The following is a 19,385-nucleotide window of genomic DNA, read 5'->3' on the forward strand; positions in this document are numbered from 1 at the left end:
CATCTAGATCATTTAGGACTGAGGCTGGCTATCTTGATGAAAAGTAGCATCCAAAGTGTAGTCCAGCCCTGTCTCAAGCTGTTAGTTGCCCTGGTTTTACAGGACTTGGAGAGGTAAAGGGCATGAGATATCTGAATGAGCCAACAACCCCTTACAGCCAATATTCTGTTTCCTGAGCACAGTGCTAGGTACACAACTTTTTTTCCCCCCATACCTGGGCAAATATGAGGTCAGTATATGATCATTTATCTGGAGATATAGGTGTATGTTCGAGAAGGGGAGCGGGGGGGTTCAGTCTGGGTAGCTGGGTCGTTTAGGAAGTCCCAGATGAGGATTGTGTCATCATGTGAACTACTGACAATCTGGAATTCATCAAACTGAAGTCGGAAAACTCTTCCAGAATGCTCCTGAAAAAGCAGAAATGAGAATTTTTGAACTATTCAAAGCCAAAAGGATATAAATTGAGCAACATGTCAAAAGGAGTCTATGGGAAGGCTATGGTATGCTGATAATTTTCTCTGTCTACCATTTAGCTGTTTTAAGAACACAGAGGAAAAATTTAATTTTGATTAAGGCAGGTTGGAAAATTAAAATATTGTGCAGTTTATTTCATAAACAGTCAAAATAATATCCACTAGCGCTAAGACAAGTTAGCACACTGGCTTCACATCATTAACTCTCCTTGGGTTAGGCTCAGTGACAACATTCCTCAGTACCTGCCTGGGTTTATCCTCCCTTTGAATCTCTAAGATTTTTCTACAGAGGCCAATGACTGATGAGGAATGAGTAGTGTGCTAATAAATATCGACTAACCCTCCCCAATTTGTAAAACCATTTGCATATTTTCATGGTGTAAAAACTCCTACACTGGTCAATTTCAAGCTATCCATGTGAGGTCAACTAGCTTGCAAATTTTATAGAAATTTCACTTGGCTCTCACAGCAATACAACAAGCCTGTTCTAGCATACCATTGGCAGTACTGTCCACCTGATCAAGACAGAGTATTTGTAGTGTCCTGGAAAGTACTGTCCTGCCCCTTATTTGCCAGTATTACTTTCACCCCAATGCTCTCCTCAGCAATCTTTTTTTTTTTTTGCTCATGAATTTCATTTCAGTACATTCACACAGTATGTATTCTTTTGTACTAGCTTCTTTTACTCAACAATATGTATAAGAGTCCTCTCTGTCACTACATCTAACAGTAGTTCATTTTCTTTACCTACTGTTGGTTGACATCCCATTATATGAACACAATACAATTTATGTTTTCTTTTGTTTGGTGGACATATAAGGGTAACTAAAGTTTTGGCTACTATACCAAAGTTGCTGTGGATATTTATGTACAAGTCTTTTGATGGATATATGTACACATTTCACTTAGGAGCAGAACTTCTGGGCCATGGAGTAGGCACATGGTTAGTTTTAGTAAATACAATGGAAACGTTTTTTATTAAATTGTGCCCCCTTGTGATCTAACAGCATTCCAGTTGCTCCAGATCTTCACCCACAAATTGATACTGTTGATCTTTTTAATTTTACCCATTTTGGTAGCTTTGTAGTAGTATTTTATTGAAGCTTAATTTTCAGTTTTCTTTATGAAGCCAAGGAAGTTCCCCTCTATTTCTAGTTTGCTGAATTGTATTTTTTTTTCCTGCCATGAATGGATGTTCGGTTTTGCCAAATGCTTTTGCTGCATCTATTGATATAGTCATATGATTTTTCCCCCCTTCTTTAGCTTTTTGATGTGATATAGTACATTGATTCTCAATATTACACAAGGTTTGCATACCTTGTGGAATAAATCCCACGTGGTCATTGTGTATAATTCTTTTCATACATTGTTGGCTTTGATTTGCTAATATTTTGTTGAGAATTTTTAAAATTTAAGAATTACTTAATTTGGCATATTACTTACCTTTTAAATAATTTCAGAAAATTTCCTTACCGTATAATCACTAAACATGCAGACAGTCACAACACTTAAATCTGAAGGAAATGGTTAAAAAAAATCCTACCTAATAAATTCATATCAGTCATGCAATTGTGTGTTTGCCTGTTACATTAGTATTTAAATATTTTAATTTTGAATTATGGTAAAAAACAAGTAACATAAAATTTACCACCTTACCCATTTTTAAGTATTGTGTTCAGTAATATTAAGTACATTCAATTGATGTACAATCAATATCCAGAACTTTTAATCATGTAAAACAAACTCTGTGCTCATTAAACAACAATTTCCCATCTCATACTTCCACCCCCTGCCTCCACTCCCTGGTACCCACCATTCTACTTTCTTCTTATATATATTTGACTGCTTCAAATTTCTCATATAAACGGAATCAAACAGTATTAGTCCTTTTGTAACTGGCTTATTTCACTTATAATGTCCTTAAATTTCATCCATGTTGTAGCATATGACAGTTTTTCTTTTCTTTTTAAGGCTAAATATTATTCATATACGTAACTGTATGTGAGTGTATATATATCTATATAGAGTATTTATATATATACATATATTTGTTGTTTACTTGTTCTTCTATTCACCTATGGATACTTGGGTTGCTTCCACGCACTCTTGTCTATTATGAATTATGCTGCTTCATTATGAACATGGGTATGCAATTATCTTTGAGATCGTTCTTTTAATTCTTTTGGATATATATCCAAATTGGGAGTACTGAATAATATAGTAATCTACCTTTATTATTTTGAGGTACTGCCACCTTGTTTTTTATAGAGGCTGTATCATTTTACATTCTGTACAAGAGCAAATGAGCTCAGAGATGAGCATCTGTATTTATTAGATTTTTTTTCCTTGTAATATATTTGTCTGGTTTTGATATTAGAGTAATTCTGCCCTCATAGAATGAATCTGGAAGTATTCACTGCTCCCATCTTCTGGAGGAGATGGTAGCAAATTGGTATTTATTTCTTCCTTAAACATTTGGTAGAATTCACAAGTAAACCCATCTGGGCCCGGTGCTTTCTGTTTTGGAAGGTTATTAATTATTGATTTAATTTCTTTAACAGGAACAAATCTATTTAGATTGTCTATTTCTTCCTATGTGAGTTGTAGAAGATGGTATTTTTTAAGGAATTGCTCTATTTAACCTAAGTTATAAAATTTTGGGGTAAGGAGCTAGTCATAGTATTCCTTTATTAGTATCCTTTTAATAGCCAGGGGATCTATAGTGATGCAAAGCTCGGTTTAACATAAAAAAAAAAATCAAAGTAATATTCCAACAAACAAGGGTAAAATCCACACGATCATCTCAATGAATACAAATAAAAAGCATTTACACAAAATGGCAACATCCATTCCTAATAAAAACTCTCAGCAATCTAGAAAGAAAAAAGAACTTCCTAACCCCTTGATAAATGAGTATTTATGAAAAACCTATAGCTAACGTAAGTCTATAGATAAGCATATATAAAATGATGGAAGACCAAATGATTTTTCCCCCAGGAAAAGGACATCCATTTTAGTAGTTCTTTTGAATATTGAACAAGAAAGAAAAACAAAAGATACACAGATTGGAAAAGAAGTAAAAGTGTATTTCTATATACTTGCAATGAATAATCTAGAAACTGAAATTTTAAAATACCATTAAAAATATGAAATACTTATGAATAAATATGACAAAAGGTGTGTGAGAACTCTACATTGAAATATAAAACATTGCTGAGGAGTTTAAAAAGACTTAAATAAATGGATAGATATACTGTGTTCATGAGCCAGAAGACTCAGTATTGCTAAGAAGTCAATTCTCTCCAAATTGATGTAGGTTAAAAACAATCCCAACAAAAATCCCAGATTTGTTTTGTTGTTGAAATTCACAAACAGATTCTAAAATTCACATGAAAATTCAAAGGGCCACCGCCCAAAAGCTATTAAAAAGCTGCAGTAGCCATGTTACTATGATACTGGTATCATGATAGACAAAAAGAACAAATCTGAACAGATCTGTAAGTAGACCCAACATTAATTTCTGATAAAAATACAAAGGCAATTTAGAGGAAAAATGATAGTCTTTTGAATAAATGGAGCTGGAATAATCAAATATTGAAATAAATTTTGATCCATACTTTGTACTACCCTCCCAAATTAACTCAAAGAGAGTCATACACCAAAATGTAAAATTTAAAACATAAAACTTCTAGAAGAAAACAAAGGGGAAAATCGATTACAACCACTACACAACCAGTCAAATGGCATAGTGTTTTTTAAAACTGAAAATATCAAGTGTTATCAAGGGTGTGGAAAAATGGGACTCTCATACATTGTTATGGAGATGTAAAATGATTTTGCATTTGCAAACTCCCCAAATTGGGAAATAGCTTGGTAGTTTCTTTCCTTTTTTAAGATTTATTTATTTATGCATATAAGAACTGGGGTGTAGGCCAGAGGTGTGGGGGGAAGGGGTGAGAGGATTCACCAAAGACAGAGTGGGAAGCAGAACAGGCAAACTGACTGAAATACACTGCTAAGGGGAGCAGCGGGCGAGACAGGAGAGGTCTGCTGCGCCATGTGGGTTAGCTCCCTGGCCAGCTGGGATTGTACTCATCCTGGCTGTGCTGCAGTGTCTGCAGATAGCGTCATAGTGCTATGACTTAACCCCCTGCACCACTGGGGAGGCCCCCTAGCTTGGTGGTTTCTTTAAAATGCAATTGTATACTTATCAGAAGACCTAGAAATCACATTCCTAGATATTTACCCAAGAGAAAACACTACGTATATACAAAAAATTACTGCAATTCTAGATACTGCAATGAATAATCTAGAAACTGATAGTGTATGGGGATATTTTCAGTATCATCAAAAACTGAAGACATTACAAATGTCCTTAAGTCACTGAATGAATGAATAAAGTGACTCATCCCCATAATGGAATACTATTCAGCAATAAAAGGACACAGTAACAATACGAATGAATCTCAAGTCAGGTGAAAAAAATCAAACATAAAAGGCTACATACTCTATGATTTAATTTATATGACATTAAGACAAAAAAACTGTAGGAATAGAAATCAGATGAATAGTTGTTAGGGGTTGGAAGGAAAGGGGACTGATACAAAAGAGCATCACTTTTGAGGTAACATAAATGCTCTGTATGGTGATTGTGGTATGTACACCACTGCAAAATTCATACAACAACACTAAAAAGGAGGGCAAATTTGGTAGTGTGTAAATTATTAAAAAAACAGACTTAGATTAACTGTAAATGTAAAAAGCGTGAAACATGCAGGTATAGCACATCTGTTGCTGAAAAACGAACTTTAATTCCAACAAGGAAGACAAAGAAATGTACCTCTCTCTTCTCTAGAGCAAGAAATTTTGAGACTCTAGATTCAGAACTCTGGGCTTCAAAAGCTTCCTCACATCTTTTTCCTGAGTTGTGCAAAAATTCTGTGCTCCCTGGTGCCCCACCTAATCTTTTCTTTAATGAAAGCAGCTTTTAACCTTAGGCCATTTTCTAATCCGGGCCTTTGGTGAACACCCTGATAAATAATGCTGTGCTTTCCACAGTGACATTCCTCCTTATAAGTTACATCCCTCCCTAAATGTCGAGATGTCCAGGCAAGGGGTTATATGAGGAACAAAACGGCAGGATTCAAGTTGCTGGAGGCAGCATGCCTTCAATAGGATGCAGAACGTGGCTGACCAGGGGGTCCACGCAGATTCCCATGGCACTTTTTGTAGGCACAGGTGTGCAGGTCCTCAGCTTCTGGACAGGTTCCAATTTGAGTAATTATGTTCCCTCTCCCTAAGTACCCCCTACTGTTTCTGGTGGATACAGAATTCTTATTCACTTCCTGTACTAAACTGTTGTGTAGAGTTGCTGTGCAGCTGTTAAGCAGCTGCCACGTTCCTCTCCATATATAGTCTCTAAAGCACTTTTGGATGAAAGGCACTATATAAACATATTTTATCGTCACATAGTGGTTGCCTTCCCACTTAGTAGTAGGCTATATAAGGTTCTAACCATCAAATCCAGATCTGTATTCCATAGCACAGGAATGCTTAATTTCTTCCCCTTTGTGCTCCCCAAACCCCTCCAAACAAGGCTCTTACCACAAGGGTCCGTAGACAGAGAGTCCCTGCAGGAGCACGGGGGTCTAAAGCAGCCACAAGATCCCATACTTTAATTTTTCTAAAGATCAAAAGGGGGACAAAAATCTCAGTTTAAAATGAAAATTAAGAGGACAATGGAAGAATGGCAAAAAGTCACAGCAACAAATACTTATGGTGAATGTAATTTATATGATAAATGTAGCTCACAGGAATATAAATACATTTTTTTGTTTTAGAGACTTGGTTGTCACATTCATTCTTGGGAAGAGGTTACTGAACACATTGTTAGTGAAATGACAAAAGAAGTGAAGACAAAAGAGCTACACTTTTAGAAATTACTTAAAGAGATCAAAGTTCAAGATCCAACCATACTAAGCCCCAAAGCCACTGTACTCCAATGTTTCAGTTTTTCGAATAAGTCACTCTTTCATAAGCATATCCTGTTATACTGGGATTGTCCAGTTCTTTGCTTTATAGGTTAAAACAGACAAATATAACCAAATAACCAAAATATTAATGAAAATCGTGAGCAAGCAAGTGCAATCAAACCAGTGCAAAGAACATTTTGGAGGTGAATACAAAGATAAGACATGAGAAATAATGCATCAGATCCTTTCCGTGAAATATAAATTCTTTTAGAGAAGAGGAAGGGCTATATTGAACATCCTAAAGCAAGAATGACTGAGATGTACATTTTCTTTAACTCTTGTTAGCAAACTCACCCATCATAGGCGCCACTGACTATTCTCTTGTTATCAAATCGAATACAGCGCACTAATTCCTCATGGCCTTCTAACACCCGTAAACAAGCACCACATTCTATGTCCCATAATCTGGAAGAGAAAATTGAGTCAAGTGAATTTTTACCAAGACTTACATATTTCTTTTCTAAGCTCAGAAGGTAGTAATAATATACTTCATATCTTAAAAAAAAATTACAAAATCAACATCCATACAAAGATGTATTGCTTTCAGTGTAATTTATTTCCTTTCTGCCATATAACTCAGGAAGAAAAAAAGAGTGATTTAAGCTCAAATATAGTATATATTTTCCAAGCACAATGCTTTATATAATTCTGTAACTAGGATCTCTAAGACATAAAAAGGCTGAGTTCAATCCACACAGATGCCTGTGAAAGAAATGACCAAGCCAAGAAAAGTAATGCTTCTTGAAAAAGCCAGTAAGAATGTGATGCGGTGTCAGTGACGTCCTGTCCTCAGCAAAGTACATCCACCTCACTGAGGACACTTTACTCCCTGCCCAGAACAATCTGTCTCATATAATAGAAACACAAAGTTAGTCCTCAAAAACTTAATTTCATACTAATTTAAGAAATTTATGCTTTCTAATCAATCTAAGTGATTTCTAGGAATGAAAATTTCCTTAAAAATAGCTCTATCTTTTTTAAAAAATGTTTTTTTCATCCTTTTTGAAGAGAATTGAAAAATCTTCCAATTCTATTCATATCTGTGTCATTCATCTTTATGAAAATAACAAAAATCACTTTGATTTGTAAGTTCTTCATTAATTTCAATGACTGGGTAGCTCCTTGACCAATGTATGTGATACTAAGAAAACAAAATGCAGGGAGTTAAATTAAAAAATGTTTTTTGAACAGTGGTAGAGAGAAAAGGCCTTTAGCTATTCATTTGCAATTTTCAACTGTAAACAGGAGAAATTTAAGGAAGAAGGGTCTTCAATCTTATCTATTTATCCATCTTGCTGACTTCCTCATTCAAGTAGTACCTTTAAGTAGGTCTACCTGGTGATAAAATTATTACAGGGAGGAAACACCTCAACAAAAAGCTTTGCTGTGCTGCCTCTGCTTGGGGCAAACTTTTGGCCTTATAAGAAGCTATAGAAAGGAAAAATATAAACATAAGCGAAAGATTTGTTTGATCTATGTGCAAATAATGAATGGCAGGGTAATAATGATCCCTTCTGGGCAAGGCACCTGCTGATCACCTGATAGTGTTGTCAGATGAGCCACTCACGACCAGCCTGTCTCTGTACTGCAAACAGGCGATGCCACGTTTGTGTCCGTTTAAGGTCCTTACAAATTCACAAGTACTTGTGTTCCATACCTGAAACAGAAATCAGCATTTGGCAGGTGATTTAGTGCTGTAAGTAGTAAAATTTATGGCAACTGGAGTCTTGGAAAAACAGAAAACAGGACTGAACTACTAGGGGTAAGTCAAATTCTCAAAACAAACCAAAAATATGAGAAACATTATTCATAATAATAAATGGCTAATTTGTAGCTGGCTGTTATCACATGAGAAGTCCTCAAATTAATTTACTCACATTGGATTAGTCTGGTCTTATAGATATGTTTTTTTGAACATACATCTACTCCTGTCCTCACACTCACCATTATTTATAGGAATAAAACATACAACCAAAATTTTCATACAACCTGTCTCATTCATTATCTTTTTACACAAAGACTAGTATCTGAGTTAATTACTCATTCTACATTGAGGTTTAATATGAAATTGCTCTTGATCAAATTTTCACATGAACTCGCCTACTATAAGGGGGCTTACTGCAAAAATGCCCTTTTACCTTTATAGTTCTATCCCCAGATGCAGAAACGATGTACTTGTCATCAAAGTCTACAACATTGACGGCAGCTCGGTGACCAACCAGTACCCTCCGCAGGGTTATGTCGGTTGGGGAGGCCATATCCCATACAGCAATGGACCGGTCTTTGGAGCAGGTCACCATCATGCCATTATTGAAACGCAAATGCAGAACTGCTTCACAATGGTGTATCAATGTGTTTAGCATTTCACCTGTATTTACATCCCACACCCTGGAACAAACAACATTAGGAAGATTATCTAAAATTTTGGTGGCAATCATGCTATAATTATTACTGCTATGTTCTGCAGTACTCACCCCCACCCCCATTTCATAGTGTTATACCCCACTCTTTATAGCTTTGAGGCTAAGCTGAGGTAAAGAGTACTTACTGATGGGTCATGAGGAAGTGGTAGATAGATGGTTGGGCTGAAGAGTGGGAAAAGGGGACTGGATGCTACTAATATGAAACCCTTAAGACATGCTACTTGAATTGTGGGCAAGTTGTGGGAGGCAAGAATAAGGTAGCAGCTACCAACACCTCCTAATTGCGCCCAGACTTCAAGATTAGAAGAGAACATCTGACATTCAATCTGTTATCATTAATGAGGTACATTTAAAACTGGGACTCTAATAACAGCAGTACCAGTGTCCCAGGGATAGCTGCCAGGAACTAGAATGGATATAGGCCAAAAAGCTTCTCTAAGAAAATGACTTGGTATTGTAGACTGGAGCTAGATTTCACCACACAGGTCAAGGTCCTACTTCTGTGCTTTGAGGTGGTAGGGGTCAATGATAGCTATCCCACTGTAAATACAGGTTTTAACACAGAGCATGGGGCTTTTGGATAGCTTGAGAATTTTGTGTGAGGATATACTTTATTTGGGTATTTGCTTTTGGTTTTTATAACACATTCTTTTTCTTTTTCTAGTTTAACCCCCTTTTTTAAAAAGCTATTTTTCCCCTTATCCTATAAAAGATGTTAGCTTCTATAATGTTTCAGCTTCCTTGAGGCACTCCACACACACCAGTAAATGTTAAATGTCGATAACTATAAGAAATGAATTTGCTATGCCTTTAAGTCAAAAGACATGAAACAGGAACTACCTTTTATAATCACAGAAGGATAACTCGAAATGTTAAACATTTGACTTCAGAGAATCTAACAATGCAGTTAACTGTTTTTTTTTTTTTTCTATTTTGTTAAAGTTACTTTTGATGCATTGTGTTTGCTAAATCCTTTAGCTTAAGGCAAAATTCCTAACAGAGGTTTCCAGCAGTGCTGCTGGTGCCCAGAACTCAAACTACACTGGACTCCAGCAGCATAATGGCTGTGTCATCAAATCACTATCGCCTCTGGAAATTGAAGGCCCCTCCCTGAGTGAAGCTTGCAATTAAAAACTGCAGGGACAGCAGGGGAGGGGCTGGCAAAGAGAAAGCACTGCTCACCTGTACACATTTTAAAGGAGATAATGCATACCTGAACTACAGTTATAACCACCATTCCCCTGTGAGATGGTTTTTGTAAGGTATGCAAAGATTTACCAAGTTTCTATTATAGATGATTTGTCCAAATTAAAATAGAATACGTGGTCTCTTAAATGTACAAAAATGTAAACTAGTTCAAAAGATCATCTGAAATTTTCTACCTGACCGTGGAATCCGACGATCCAGTTATGATCACCCTCTCGTCATACTGGAGACACAGGACAGAACCCGTGTGGCCTGTGAGAATTCGCTTGCATTCCAATGTGCTTTTATCCCAGATCTAGGATGGCAAATAAGATCCTTTTGATCACTATGATAATGGGGTGCTGCAGAGACTTGTTGGTTCTATTAAGTGTTTGATTCTCCCAAAGAATCAAAGCCCAGAGTAGTGTGGAATGCATTCTAAGCATCTATGTATATATGTGGCTTTAATACAAATGCAGACCTTATCCTTTTCGTGAATGAATAGGGACAGGCTATAATTATATGAGGGCCACAAGAGTAGTAGTGCACTTCAAGAAAAGAGTATTTAACCCTAGGACTACTCATGTGTATGTTATGTTTTTGGGCAGGAGGAAGCAGGTATCTGTCCTTTAAGGAATGATTTTGGCTTTGCGACTGGAAATAACCTAAAACTCTTACTTACTGGAAATAATGCTTAGAGTTTATGCTTTGGATTATTTTATGAATGTAGTTACCCTCCCTTGCTCCTTTCACCTTCCCACAACTGAAGAAGCCTTACCTTGATTGTGTTGTCTCGAAGACCGCTTACTATCTTCTGGTCATCGTACTGTAAACAGTAAACTCCCTTGCTTGTTTCACTGCGGCAGTGAATTCTCTGTAAACTGTGCCTTCCACATCTCCAATTAGATTCTATTGTCTGAGAAAAAGGAATTGTAAGAGTAATTAGGTAAGGACCAGAACTAAACTCTTATGTGACCTTCACTGGCAACCAAGGACAAATGCTCAATGCTTCATTCTATGGGATACACAGCACTTAGAGCAAAGTGAAAATGCTTTTCAAAATCCACTATTAAAGTTTATAAAAAATTTTCCAAAAAAAATTTTTTTCCCATTTACAAGGTAACTGAAGATTTTCTACTTTTTTGGCTGGAACTGCTATCTTCAGTAAATCACCAAAATGATCAACACAAAGGAAAAGGGGGAGTCCCCACTGTAGGTTCTCTAGGCCTGTTAGAAGGCATGGAGTTGTATCTTCGGCCACATAAGTGGTAATCTACAAGAAAGGTGGTAATGTAGACATTGGGAGGATGGGCACTATTCAAAAAGGGAAACTTCACACGTCACCGTGGCAAAACTGGTAGAGTCTACAATGTTACCCAGCATGCAGCTAGCATGGTTGTAAACAAAAGGCAAGATTCTTGCCGAGTAAAATTAATGTACGTATACTAGCCACTCTGAAGAGCTGAGCTAGTTTCCTGAAACGTATGAAAGAAAATGATCAGGAGAAAAAAAGGAAGCCAAAGAGAAAGTTATTTGGGTTCAGCTGAAGTAGCAGCCTGCACATTTTGTGAGAACCAATGGGAAGGAGCCTGAGCTGCTGGAACCTATCTCCTATGTATTCATGGCATAACAGGTGTGTGTGTGGGGGGGAGGGGAAGACTTTGGACTATTAAAAAAAAAAGATTTTTTAGAATTTTCCTGCATATACCTCATTCAATTAAATAATAAATCTGCTGGAAAGAGACTGCTCATCAACAGAGGGCAAGCTATGAGTCAAGTGACGTTATGTGCTCAGTGCTCTTACATATGTGGTAGCCAGTTCTGCCTGTGAATTTCCATGGTGACTCAACTCAGAAGATACTCAAGTATCAGTTTATAAATGCAACTTTAACAATCTCACTGCTATTATATGAAGACATCATTCTTCCTCTCTTTCATCTACCTGTCTGTCTATCTGTCTATCTATCTGTAAAACAATTTTCAAGAACTTCAAAATTTTTTCCTGGTTATTTACTAAATTTTACCTACCCTGTTCCCTTGTAAAGAAATTTATTTTTAATCTACATCAATAAGCCTTAATGGGTTTGCTGTAACAATGCAGTTACTGAAGAATGCTGACATTTCTCTAATATTTGGCAAATACCCAAATATACATAGATTCTTACCTCAATGTCTTGTATAATTTTAGGATAAAGTGCTCTATAAAAAGAGTTGGGAGGAGCATTCCCATCAGGAGGTTTGTTTTTGAATAAATACTGTCCCCTAAAAAACAATAAACATTTTCCAATAAAAATCATATTATGACACATTTACAAGGAGCTTCATACTTCAGTGTTTTCAGTTATGTTCCATATCATCTTCATGACCAGTTTGGAGAGGTATAAAGGTAAGCCCTATTTTAGGAGTCCTGCATCGGGGAAACTTTCCGGGATCTAAGGAACTCAGTCATAATTGATTTACTCTTGGATAAAACATTCTGATTTCTACTGTAGAACATTATTGGATCAAATCTTCAGGAACATTTTAATCTATCAGGCCCTCAGACCTCTGTTACAGTCTCTTTTGAAAACTTTGTTAGTGATAACTCCTACCTTTGATTAAGCACAGGCCACAGCGACTTCCTTGTTCACTGAGTAAAAAGCTGTGCCAGTGTCAGTGGAGACCTGCATCGTGGACAGCAGTAGTGCTTCAGTCATGGAGCCCACTTTTTCTAGTCTTCACTTACGTGGGGTAAGGTGTATTGTGACTCACCAGGCTGCTGGTGATCAGTGTAGCTAGGCTATAAAAGGAGCAATTCAGTTCTTTTCTACAGAAAACAAAGGGATTATAAGAGTATCTAGCAGAAGGTATGGAAGATGATGTAAAGAAATGCCTAAGAGCACTGAGCTGCCAAGTCTAAAGCATGAAACTGGCTTTCACAGGTGTGTTCCTGGCTACGTACATACAAACATGCATTTTATTGGCTTTCCTTGACTCCAGTGAGCAACATTTGTCAGCATCTCCTTCCTCATGACAGCACATATCTGGAATACTCATATCCCAAGCTAGATCTTTGCTACCAAAAAAAATCAGTAAGTGGCAATCACTTCCTGCTGGGTAAAAAATTTAATTCCTCATCCTGAAGTTAAGAATCCACCAAACACGGTGTGGAAGCTAGTAAACCCCACTATGGGTGTACTAACTGCTGTTCTCACTGGCACTGTGCCTTGCAAAGTGGAGATAGACAGAAATGCCTCTGAGTGTAATCCTGGCACCAGAGAAATCATGTTTTCTCTGGGCCAGTCATCCACTCCTCCCTCTATAGCTCCATTACAATATAATTAATTGTTCAATGTCTCCAGGAGCGCTTCTCCCCTGCCCTCTTCCTATTATACACCTTGAAAATTAGTTGAGAAAATTTCCTATCAGGAAGGTAGCTGGCTGTGATTTCTGTGTTAACACAGATAGGGATATCTGCAATGGAGAAGCTAAATAAGAGTTTTTAAAAAGGGACTAATAGGAGCAAGAAACATCATATACCCATATAAAGAAAGTGTGCAAACAACACAGTATGAAAAAATTCTGACTTAAAGGTATACTTTTCTAAACCATCTTGTTTTATAAACACATTGCAGGCAAACAATAGATTCTGAATGAAGGAATTCTAAATCTGGTAAATAATTATGATTTAATAATTTCAACTCCAACATTTTTTGATGAGGCAGGAATCACTGTATTCATTTTGCAGATAAATCAAATGTCAGAGGGGTTAAGTTCCTTGCCCAAGGTCAGAAAGCTAATAAGTAGATCCAGGATTGGAATTTAAGTCACACATCTGAGGCTGTAATCTTTACTGTTGTCTCTCAGTACCCAACATTCCTTAGAGATTATGGTCCTTTTAATCTTAATCTCTAGCAATTGAACACAGGTACCCCAGGATTTTTTTCACATGCAATAAAACTATCTCTATATCACATGTAAAGAGAAATCACATAAACCTGATAGCATTTTCCATTCCATTGTATTTATCATGCTTTCCTATAAAGATCTGAATTCCTTCAAAATCAAAGAAGCTCCCAGAAAAGGGTAGCTAGCTGTTAAAAACTGGTTTCTTAGTCTATGTCTGTACTGTAAAGCCAAAACCTTTTATGCTGGAAGCTCTTTGACAACAGGGACCACTTCTATGTGAAATGTCTAGTACCTTTGAGAGTATGAGTACATGATAAATGCTAAACATTAAATTCAGAATGTTATCATAAAATGTGATCTGCTGATTAAGAAAATGGACTTTTCCCAAGTGATCTTTTATTATACTTTAAAGAGTTACCATTACTGAAAAGAGAATACATTTAGTATTGGGCCTCCCTGGTGGCGCAAGGGTTAAGACGCAACCTATGAAGCTATCCGCAGCCACTGCAGCACGAGTTCAATTCCTGGCCAGCTAGGGAGCAACCCACATGGCGCAGCAGACCTCTCCTGACTTGCATGCTGCGCCCCTCAGCAGTGTACTTTGGTCAATTTGCCTGTTCTGTTCCCCACTCTGTCTCTGATGAATCTTCTCACCCCCCCCCACACCTCTGGCCTGTACCCCAGATCTTGTATGCATAAATAAATAAATCTTAAAAAAAATACATTTAGGGCCTCCCCGGTGGTGCAGCGGTTGAGCGCTGGGTTGCGAAGCTGCCCGCAGCCTCTGCAGTGCCGGTTCGATCCCCGGCTGCTCCCCGGCCACTGGAGGAGGGTCCCACATGGCGCGCAGACCTCTCCTGCCGCCCGCTGCTCTCCTCAGCAGTGTACTTCGGTCCTTCTGCCTGCTCTGCTCCCCGCTCTGGCTCTGGTGAATTCTCTCACCCTCCCGCGCTTCTGACTGTACCCAGTGCTTCTATGTATAAATAAAATAAATAAATAAATAAATAAAATAAATCTTAAAAAAAAAAATACATTTAGTATTATTCAAGAGAAAATGACAGAGTTCATATCCTAGGGGCAGACTGTCAAATTCATCTTGATATAAACTACAACAGCAAAGAAGAAGCTATTAAACCCAAATGTTTTATTAGAAACTATATTTACTTATTTATTTTTGGTTGGAGGAAAATTTTGGTTTGGTTTCATCGTAGGTTTGGCGAGATACTTGAAAGAAAGTGAGAAACTGGTCATAGATTAATTTTTTGTTTTTTAAAGTTGGGGAAGCCAACAAACAGGAAGAAAGGACTCAGGTAAAAATGGAAGCAGAGGGAGGGGTGTGGAAAACAAAAAATAGAAACAGCCACAGAAAGTCAAGGGGATACTGAAGGTCTTCACAGGATAGACAAATAATTGTTAATTTCATGGGGCTATATGAAAGTAAGGTGATAAATATGGCTAAAGGCAAAGGAATATAATTAGAACGCTGAAGGATACTCAATGGAGCAGGTGTGGGTTTCTGTGATGAAGAAGACAATACTGAATTCTGAATTACTCCTCAGTTGTACCTTCACATACCTTTTTAAAGGGTTCAAAAGTTAGCTTTTCAATGAACTGACAGGTCCTCTCCCCTTTAACTAACTTAACAGATCTAGATTTACCGCCAACCCTAAGCAAAATTAGAGAGCCTACGTTTATCGTTAGCATTTTCACACACATTTGGCAGGATCTGCCCTTCTACTTCTTGTTCTTCCTGCCTTGAAAAAGGACTGTAATCTCCCTATGTCTGAGAAAAGTTTACTGTCATTTATAGTCCAAATGGGAACAAAGTGTGTTTTAACAGGAAACAAAACCTTTATAGCTATGGGAATGATGCTCTATAAGTGAAATTCCAGGTGAGGAGTTCTTTGGAGGACAGTTTCTTTTCTTTTTTTTCTCTCCGTCACCCCCCAGCCCCCAGAGGATTATTCGTAGCTGCCCTAAAATTTTCCCATGTAAGCAATGCCTGATCTTTTTTTTTTTTTTTTAAGATTTATTTATTTATGCATACAAGAGCTGGGGTACAGGCCAGAGATGCAGAGGGAGAGGGGGAGAGGATTCACCAGAGACAAAGCCAGGAGCAGAACAGGCAGACAGACTGAAATACACTGTTGAGGGGAGCAGCGGGCGAGACAGGAGAGGTCTGCTGCGCCATGTGGATAGAACTCATGTTGCAGAAGCTGTTGACTGCTTCATAGTGTGGTACTTAACCCCTTGCGTCACCAGGGAGGCTCTGCCTGATCTATTTCTAAAGTTGGTCCTGACACTTAGCAAAATGGTAGATTTTGAATGTTGTACAACTATATACTTACTTGTTTTTGAATTTATTTCCAAAGTATGAAACACGCTAAAGATAAGATTTCTATTTTTCACACACAGTGGAGTAAGTGAGAATAAGAAAATATTTGGGAAATACAGATATTCTTTGACTTCTACAAAAAAAATTTTAAACAATTTTTATGTAGTCAAAGAATTGCCTGGCATTTGTTTCCTTTAATTGAACTTGTGAGAAAAAAATTAAAAATTCTTCCTAATATACAGAATGACAGAAATCTCCTGGTAGAATATTAGCGGTTGTAATGTTTATTATGTATTAATGAATTTCAAAGATGCAAAAAAGGGAAACTACTGCATTTTTATGAAAATTGCTAAGAAAAGATGATCCTTCATTCTTAACTGTTTTACATTTCTTTATGATCCAAGATTAACAATTCATAAAATTAACTGCTCAGGTTATCACTGAGCATATACACACCTGCTGGGACATACCTACCAACTAAAGTACTTAATATGCCTCTGTTATTTGATTTCTGAAATATTTAGACCTAGCTTTCTTAGAGCGACATGTTAGAGGCATCTTCAGAGAGAAAATTATATATGGGAGGCATCTTCCAGACTTTTTTTTTTAAAAGATTTATTTATTTACACAAGCACTGGGTACAGTCAGAAGCGCAGGAGGGTGAGAGAATTCACCAGAGCCAGAGCGGAGAGCAGAACAGGCAGACTGATGAAATACACTGCTGAGGGGAGCAGCGGGTGGCAGGAGAAGTCTGCGCGCCATGTGGGACCCTCGCCCTGCGGCTGGGGATCAAACCGTTGCTGCAGAGGCTGCGGGCAGCTTCGCAACCCAGTGCTCAACCACTGCACCACCGGGAAGGCCCTTTCTAGACGTTTTAATGAAATGTTACAAGAACAACATCAGCGATATTTTTTAGACAGCTAACTACACAATGCCTTAAAGGAATCAGGATTATGCAGCAAAATCTCAAGAAAGGATAAGAATCTTAAGAAGAAACAATGATTTAATGTTAATAAATCATTAACAATGATTTATCATAGTTTCTGATAAGCTAGGGTTCTTATTCTAGTTGGGCATAAAAATAATTTTTGAATACAAAGGTGATAAAACAGTACAGGCATGGGTTAAAAGCAAGAAATCTTCAGCAGGCCTTCCTAGTGGTGCAGGTGGTTGAGCACCACACTGTGAAGCTGTCTGCAGCCTCTGCAGTGCGGGTTTGATCCTGGCCGGCCGGCGAGAATCCCACATGGCGTGACAGACCTCTCCTGCCTCGCCCACTGCTCCCCTCAGCAGTGTATTTCGTCAGTCTGCCTGTTCTGTTCCCCGCTCTGTCTCTGGTGAATCCTCTCACCCTCCTGTGCATCTGACCTGTACCCCTGTTCTTGTATAAAAATAAATAAATCTTAAAAAAAAAAAAAAGAAAAATAAATCTTCAGCAAAATAATTTTTGTTTTAGGGGAAAGTTGGATCTGATGGCTTCTGTGTGATATAGTCATCTACTGTTCTTATAAGTTGCCTCTTTTCAGGATACCAATTTCTACTCAGAGAATGCAGAGAACAGAATGCTTTCAATAGGAGGGCTGACTAGTTTTCCATTATTTTTTTTTCAAAGCAGTATAACACATTGTTATATCATATAATAGTGGTCAGAAGAAAAGTACATGAACAAGTATTTTTACATTTTCTTATTATAAACCAGCAAAATCACTGTATTAAATAAGTGGTTTTACAATTGGTTTATACAATATTCCAAAAACTTTGCGTAGCCAGATCCTGAAGCTCTAAAGAAAGAAAGTTAAAAGGCTCACCACCCTCTTCGTTCTGCCAGGCCTCTCCATAGAGAATCTGTCCTGACCATTCTCTCGATGAGCTTCTTCCATAACATGCCATCAGATGTTACTCGGTACCACTCCTTACACACAAGTTCAGCAGCACATAATGATTTGGCATCCAGGTATGACAGAATGTTTTCAGCAATGTGATCCAAACCCCGAGCTTTTGGTGAGGGGAGGAGGCAAAGAAAAAGAACAAAGGTGGTGGTGGTGAATGATTTTTTTTTTTTTAACAAAAGATCCTTTAAAACAAAACAGCATTTATTCTGCTATGAAGGCACATCCCTGTCCCTAGTGTGGTCCAGTTTCTTTTTCAAACAGAGATGGGTAAAATGAGTATCAATAATTTTTCCATAAGATTACAGAAATGAACAGTATTTTCCATCTTCCTTTAGATAAGGAAGTTAAAGCTAACAACCAGCAAACCCCCAAGACATTAAAAATAAAAAGGAATCCAGAAAACAATTCACATCTATCTATATGGATTTCAGCACTAGGGGATGTTCTATGGATGGCATCTCAAACTCTGTGATTCAGACCCCCCCAAATCTCTATATTAGGTCCATTTCTCATTCTGTTTCTATTACTGCTGCAATTCCAAAGCTGTTCAGTAAAAGAAATATCCTTTAAATGTACTCGGGGAGAGGCACTAAGTCAGAATGTGCTGGGTTATAGAATTTTGGGCATGCAGAAAGGAGAGAAAGAAATACAAATTGGTACAGGAACATCCCAAGAGGAATGACAGAGAGGTATGTTTAAGTTCAAGGAAGAGTTTAATTTCAAGGAGTTAAAAAAAAAAAAAAAACCAAAACAACCAACCCTATATTTGAGAATAGCTGTTGCTATAAAACCTAAATGACAGTTGACCAAAGTCAAAAAAATATCAGACCAACAGTCACTTGGCTAGAATTTCAGAAACTATTTTGTAGGATGTACAGAGGTAAAACAGTGAAATAGTTCCTGTGCTGTGCAAACCAGATTGAGTTTCCTGGTCAATATTCTCTATCACCCAAATTTGTATTAAGGCCTCAGAGGAATAGATCCTATAAAACAGGATGATGGCACTAGTAAACCCTTTTGCTGCTGTTCTAATTCACAAGTGAGACAAAAAACATTCAAAGTTATTTCTCTTTACAGGTTACATATCAGAGTTTTGCTACAGATTTAAATAGTGCAGAGTATTCCTTTACTCTAACTCCCTTAGGCACAAACTTAAC

The 19,385-nt window shown here is 37.5% G+C and overlaps 1 protein-coding gene across 3 annotated transcripts in view; it reads right to left on the bottom strand.

The window, feature by feature from the left end:
- Positions 1 to 245: 245 nt before the first annotated feature.
- Positions 246 to 19,385, bottom strand: part of BTRC (beta-transducin repeat containing E3 ubiquitin protein ligase) — a gene marked incomplete at both ends in the record, with an annotated part of 164,247 nt that continues 145,107 nt past the window's right edge. For all 3 annotated transcript variants that reach the window (XM_084245064.1, XM_084245063.1, XM_084245062.1), the window contains 9 exons: positions 246 to 407; positions 6,078 to 6,156; positions 6,800 to 6,910; positions 8,044 to 8,162; positions 8,644 to 8,893; positions 10,311 to 10,429; positions 10,892 to 11,029; positions 12,279 to 12,375; positions 18,145 to 18,331. In XM_084245064.1, coding sequence (XP_084101190.1) covers positions 246 to 407; positions 6,078 to 6,156; positions 6,800 to 6,910; positions 8,044 to 8,162; positions 8,644 to 8,893; positions 10,311 to 10,429; positions 10,892 to 11,029; positions 12,279 to 12,375; positions 18,145 to 18,331 — 1,262 coding nt within the window. The remainder of the gene's footprint in view (positions 408 to 6,077; positions 6,157 to 6,799; positions 6,911 to 8,043; positions 8,163 to 8,643; positions 8,894 to 10,310; positions 10,430 to 10,891; positions 11,030 to 12,278; positions 12,376 to 18,144; positions 18,332 to 19,385) is intronic.

Source organism: Talpa europaea, assembly GCF_964194135.1.
Source record: "Talpa europaea genome assembly, chromosome: 10".
In the NCBI taxonomy this organism is placed as follows: domain Eukaryota; kingdom Metazoa; phylum Chordata; class Mammalia; order Eulipotyphla; family Talpidae; genus Talpa; species Talpa europaea.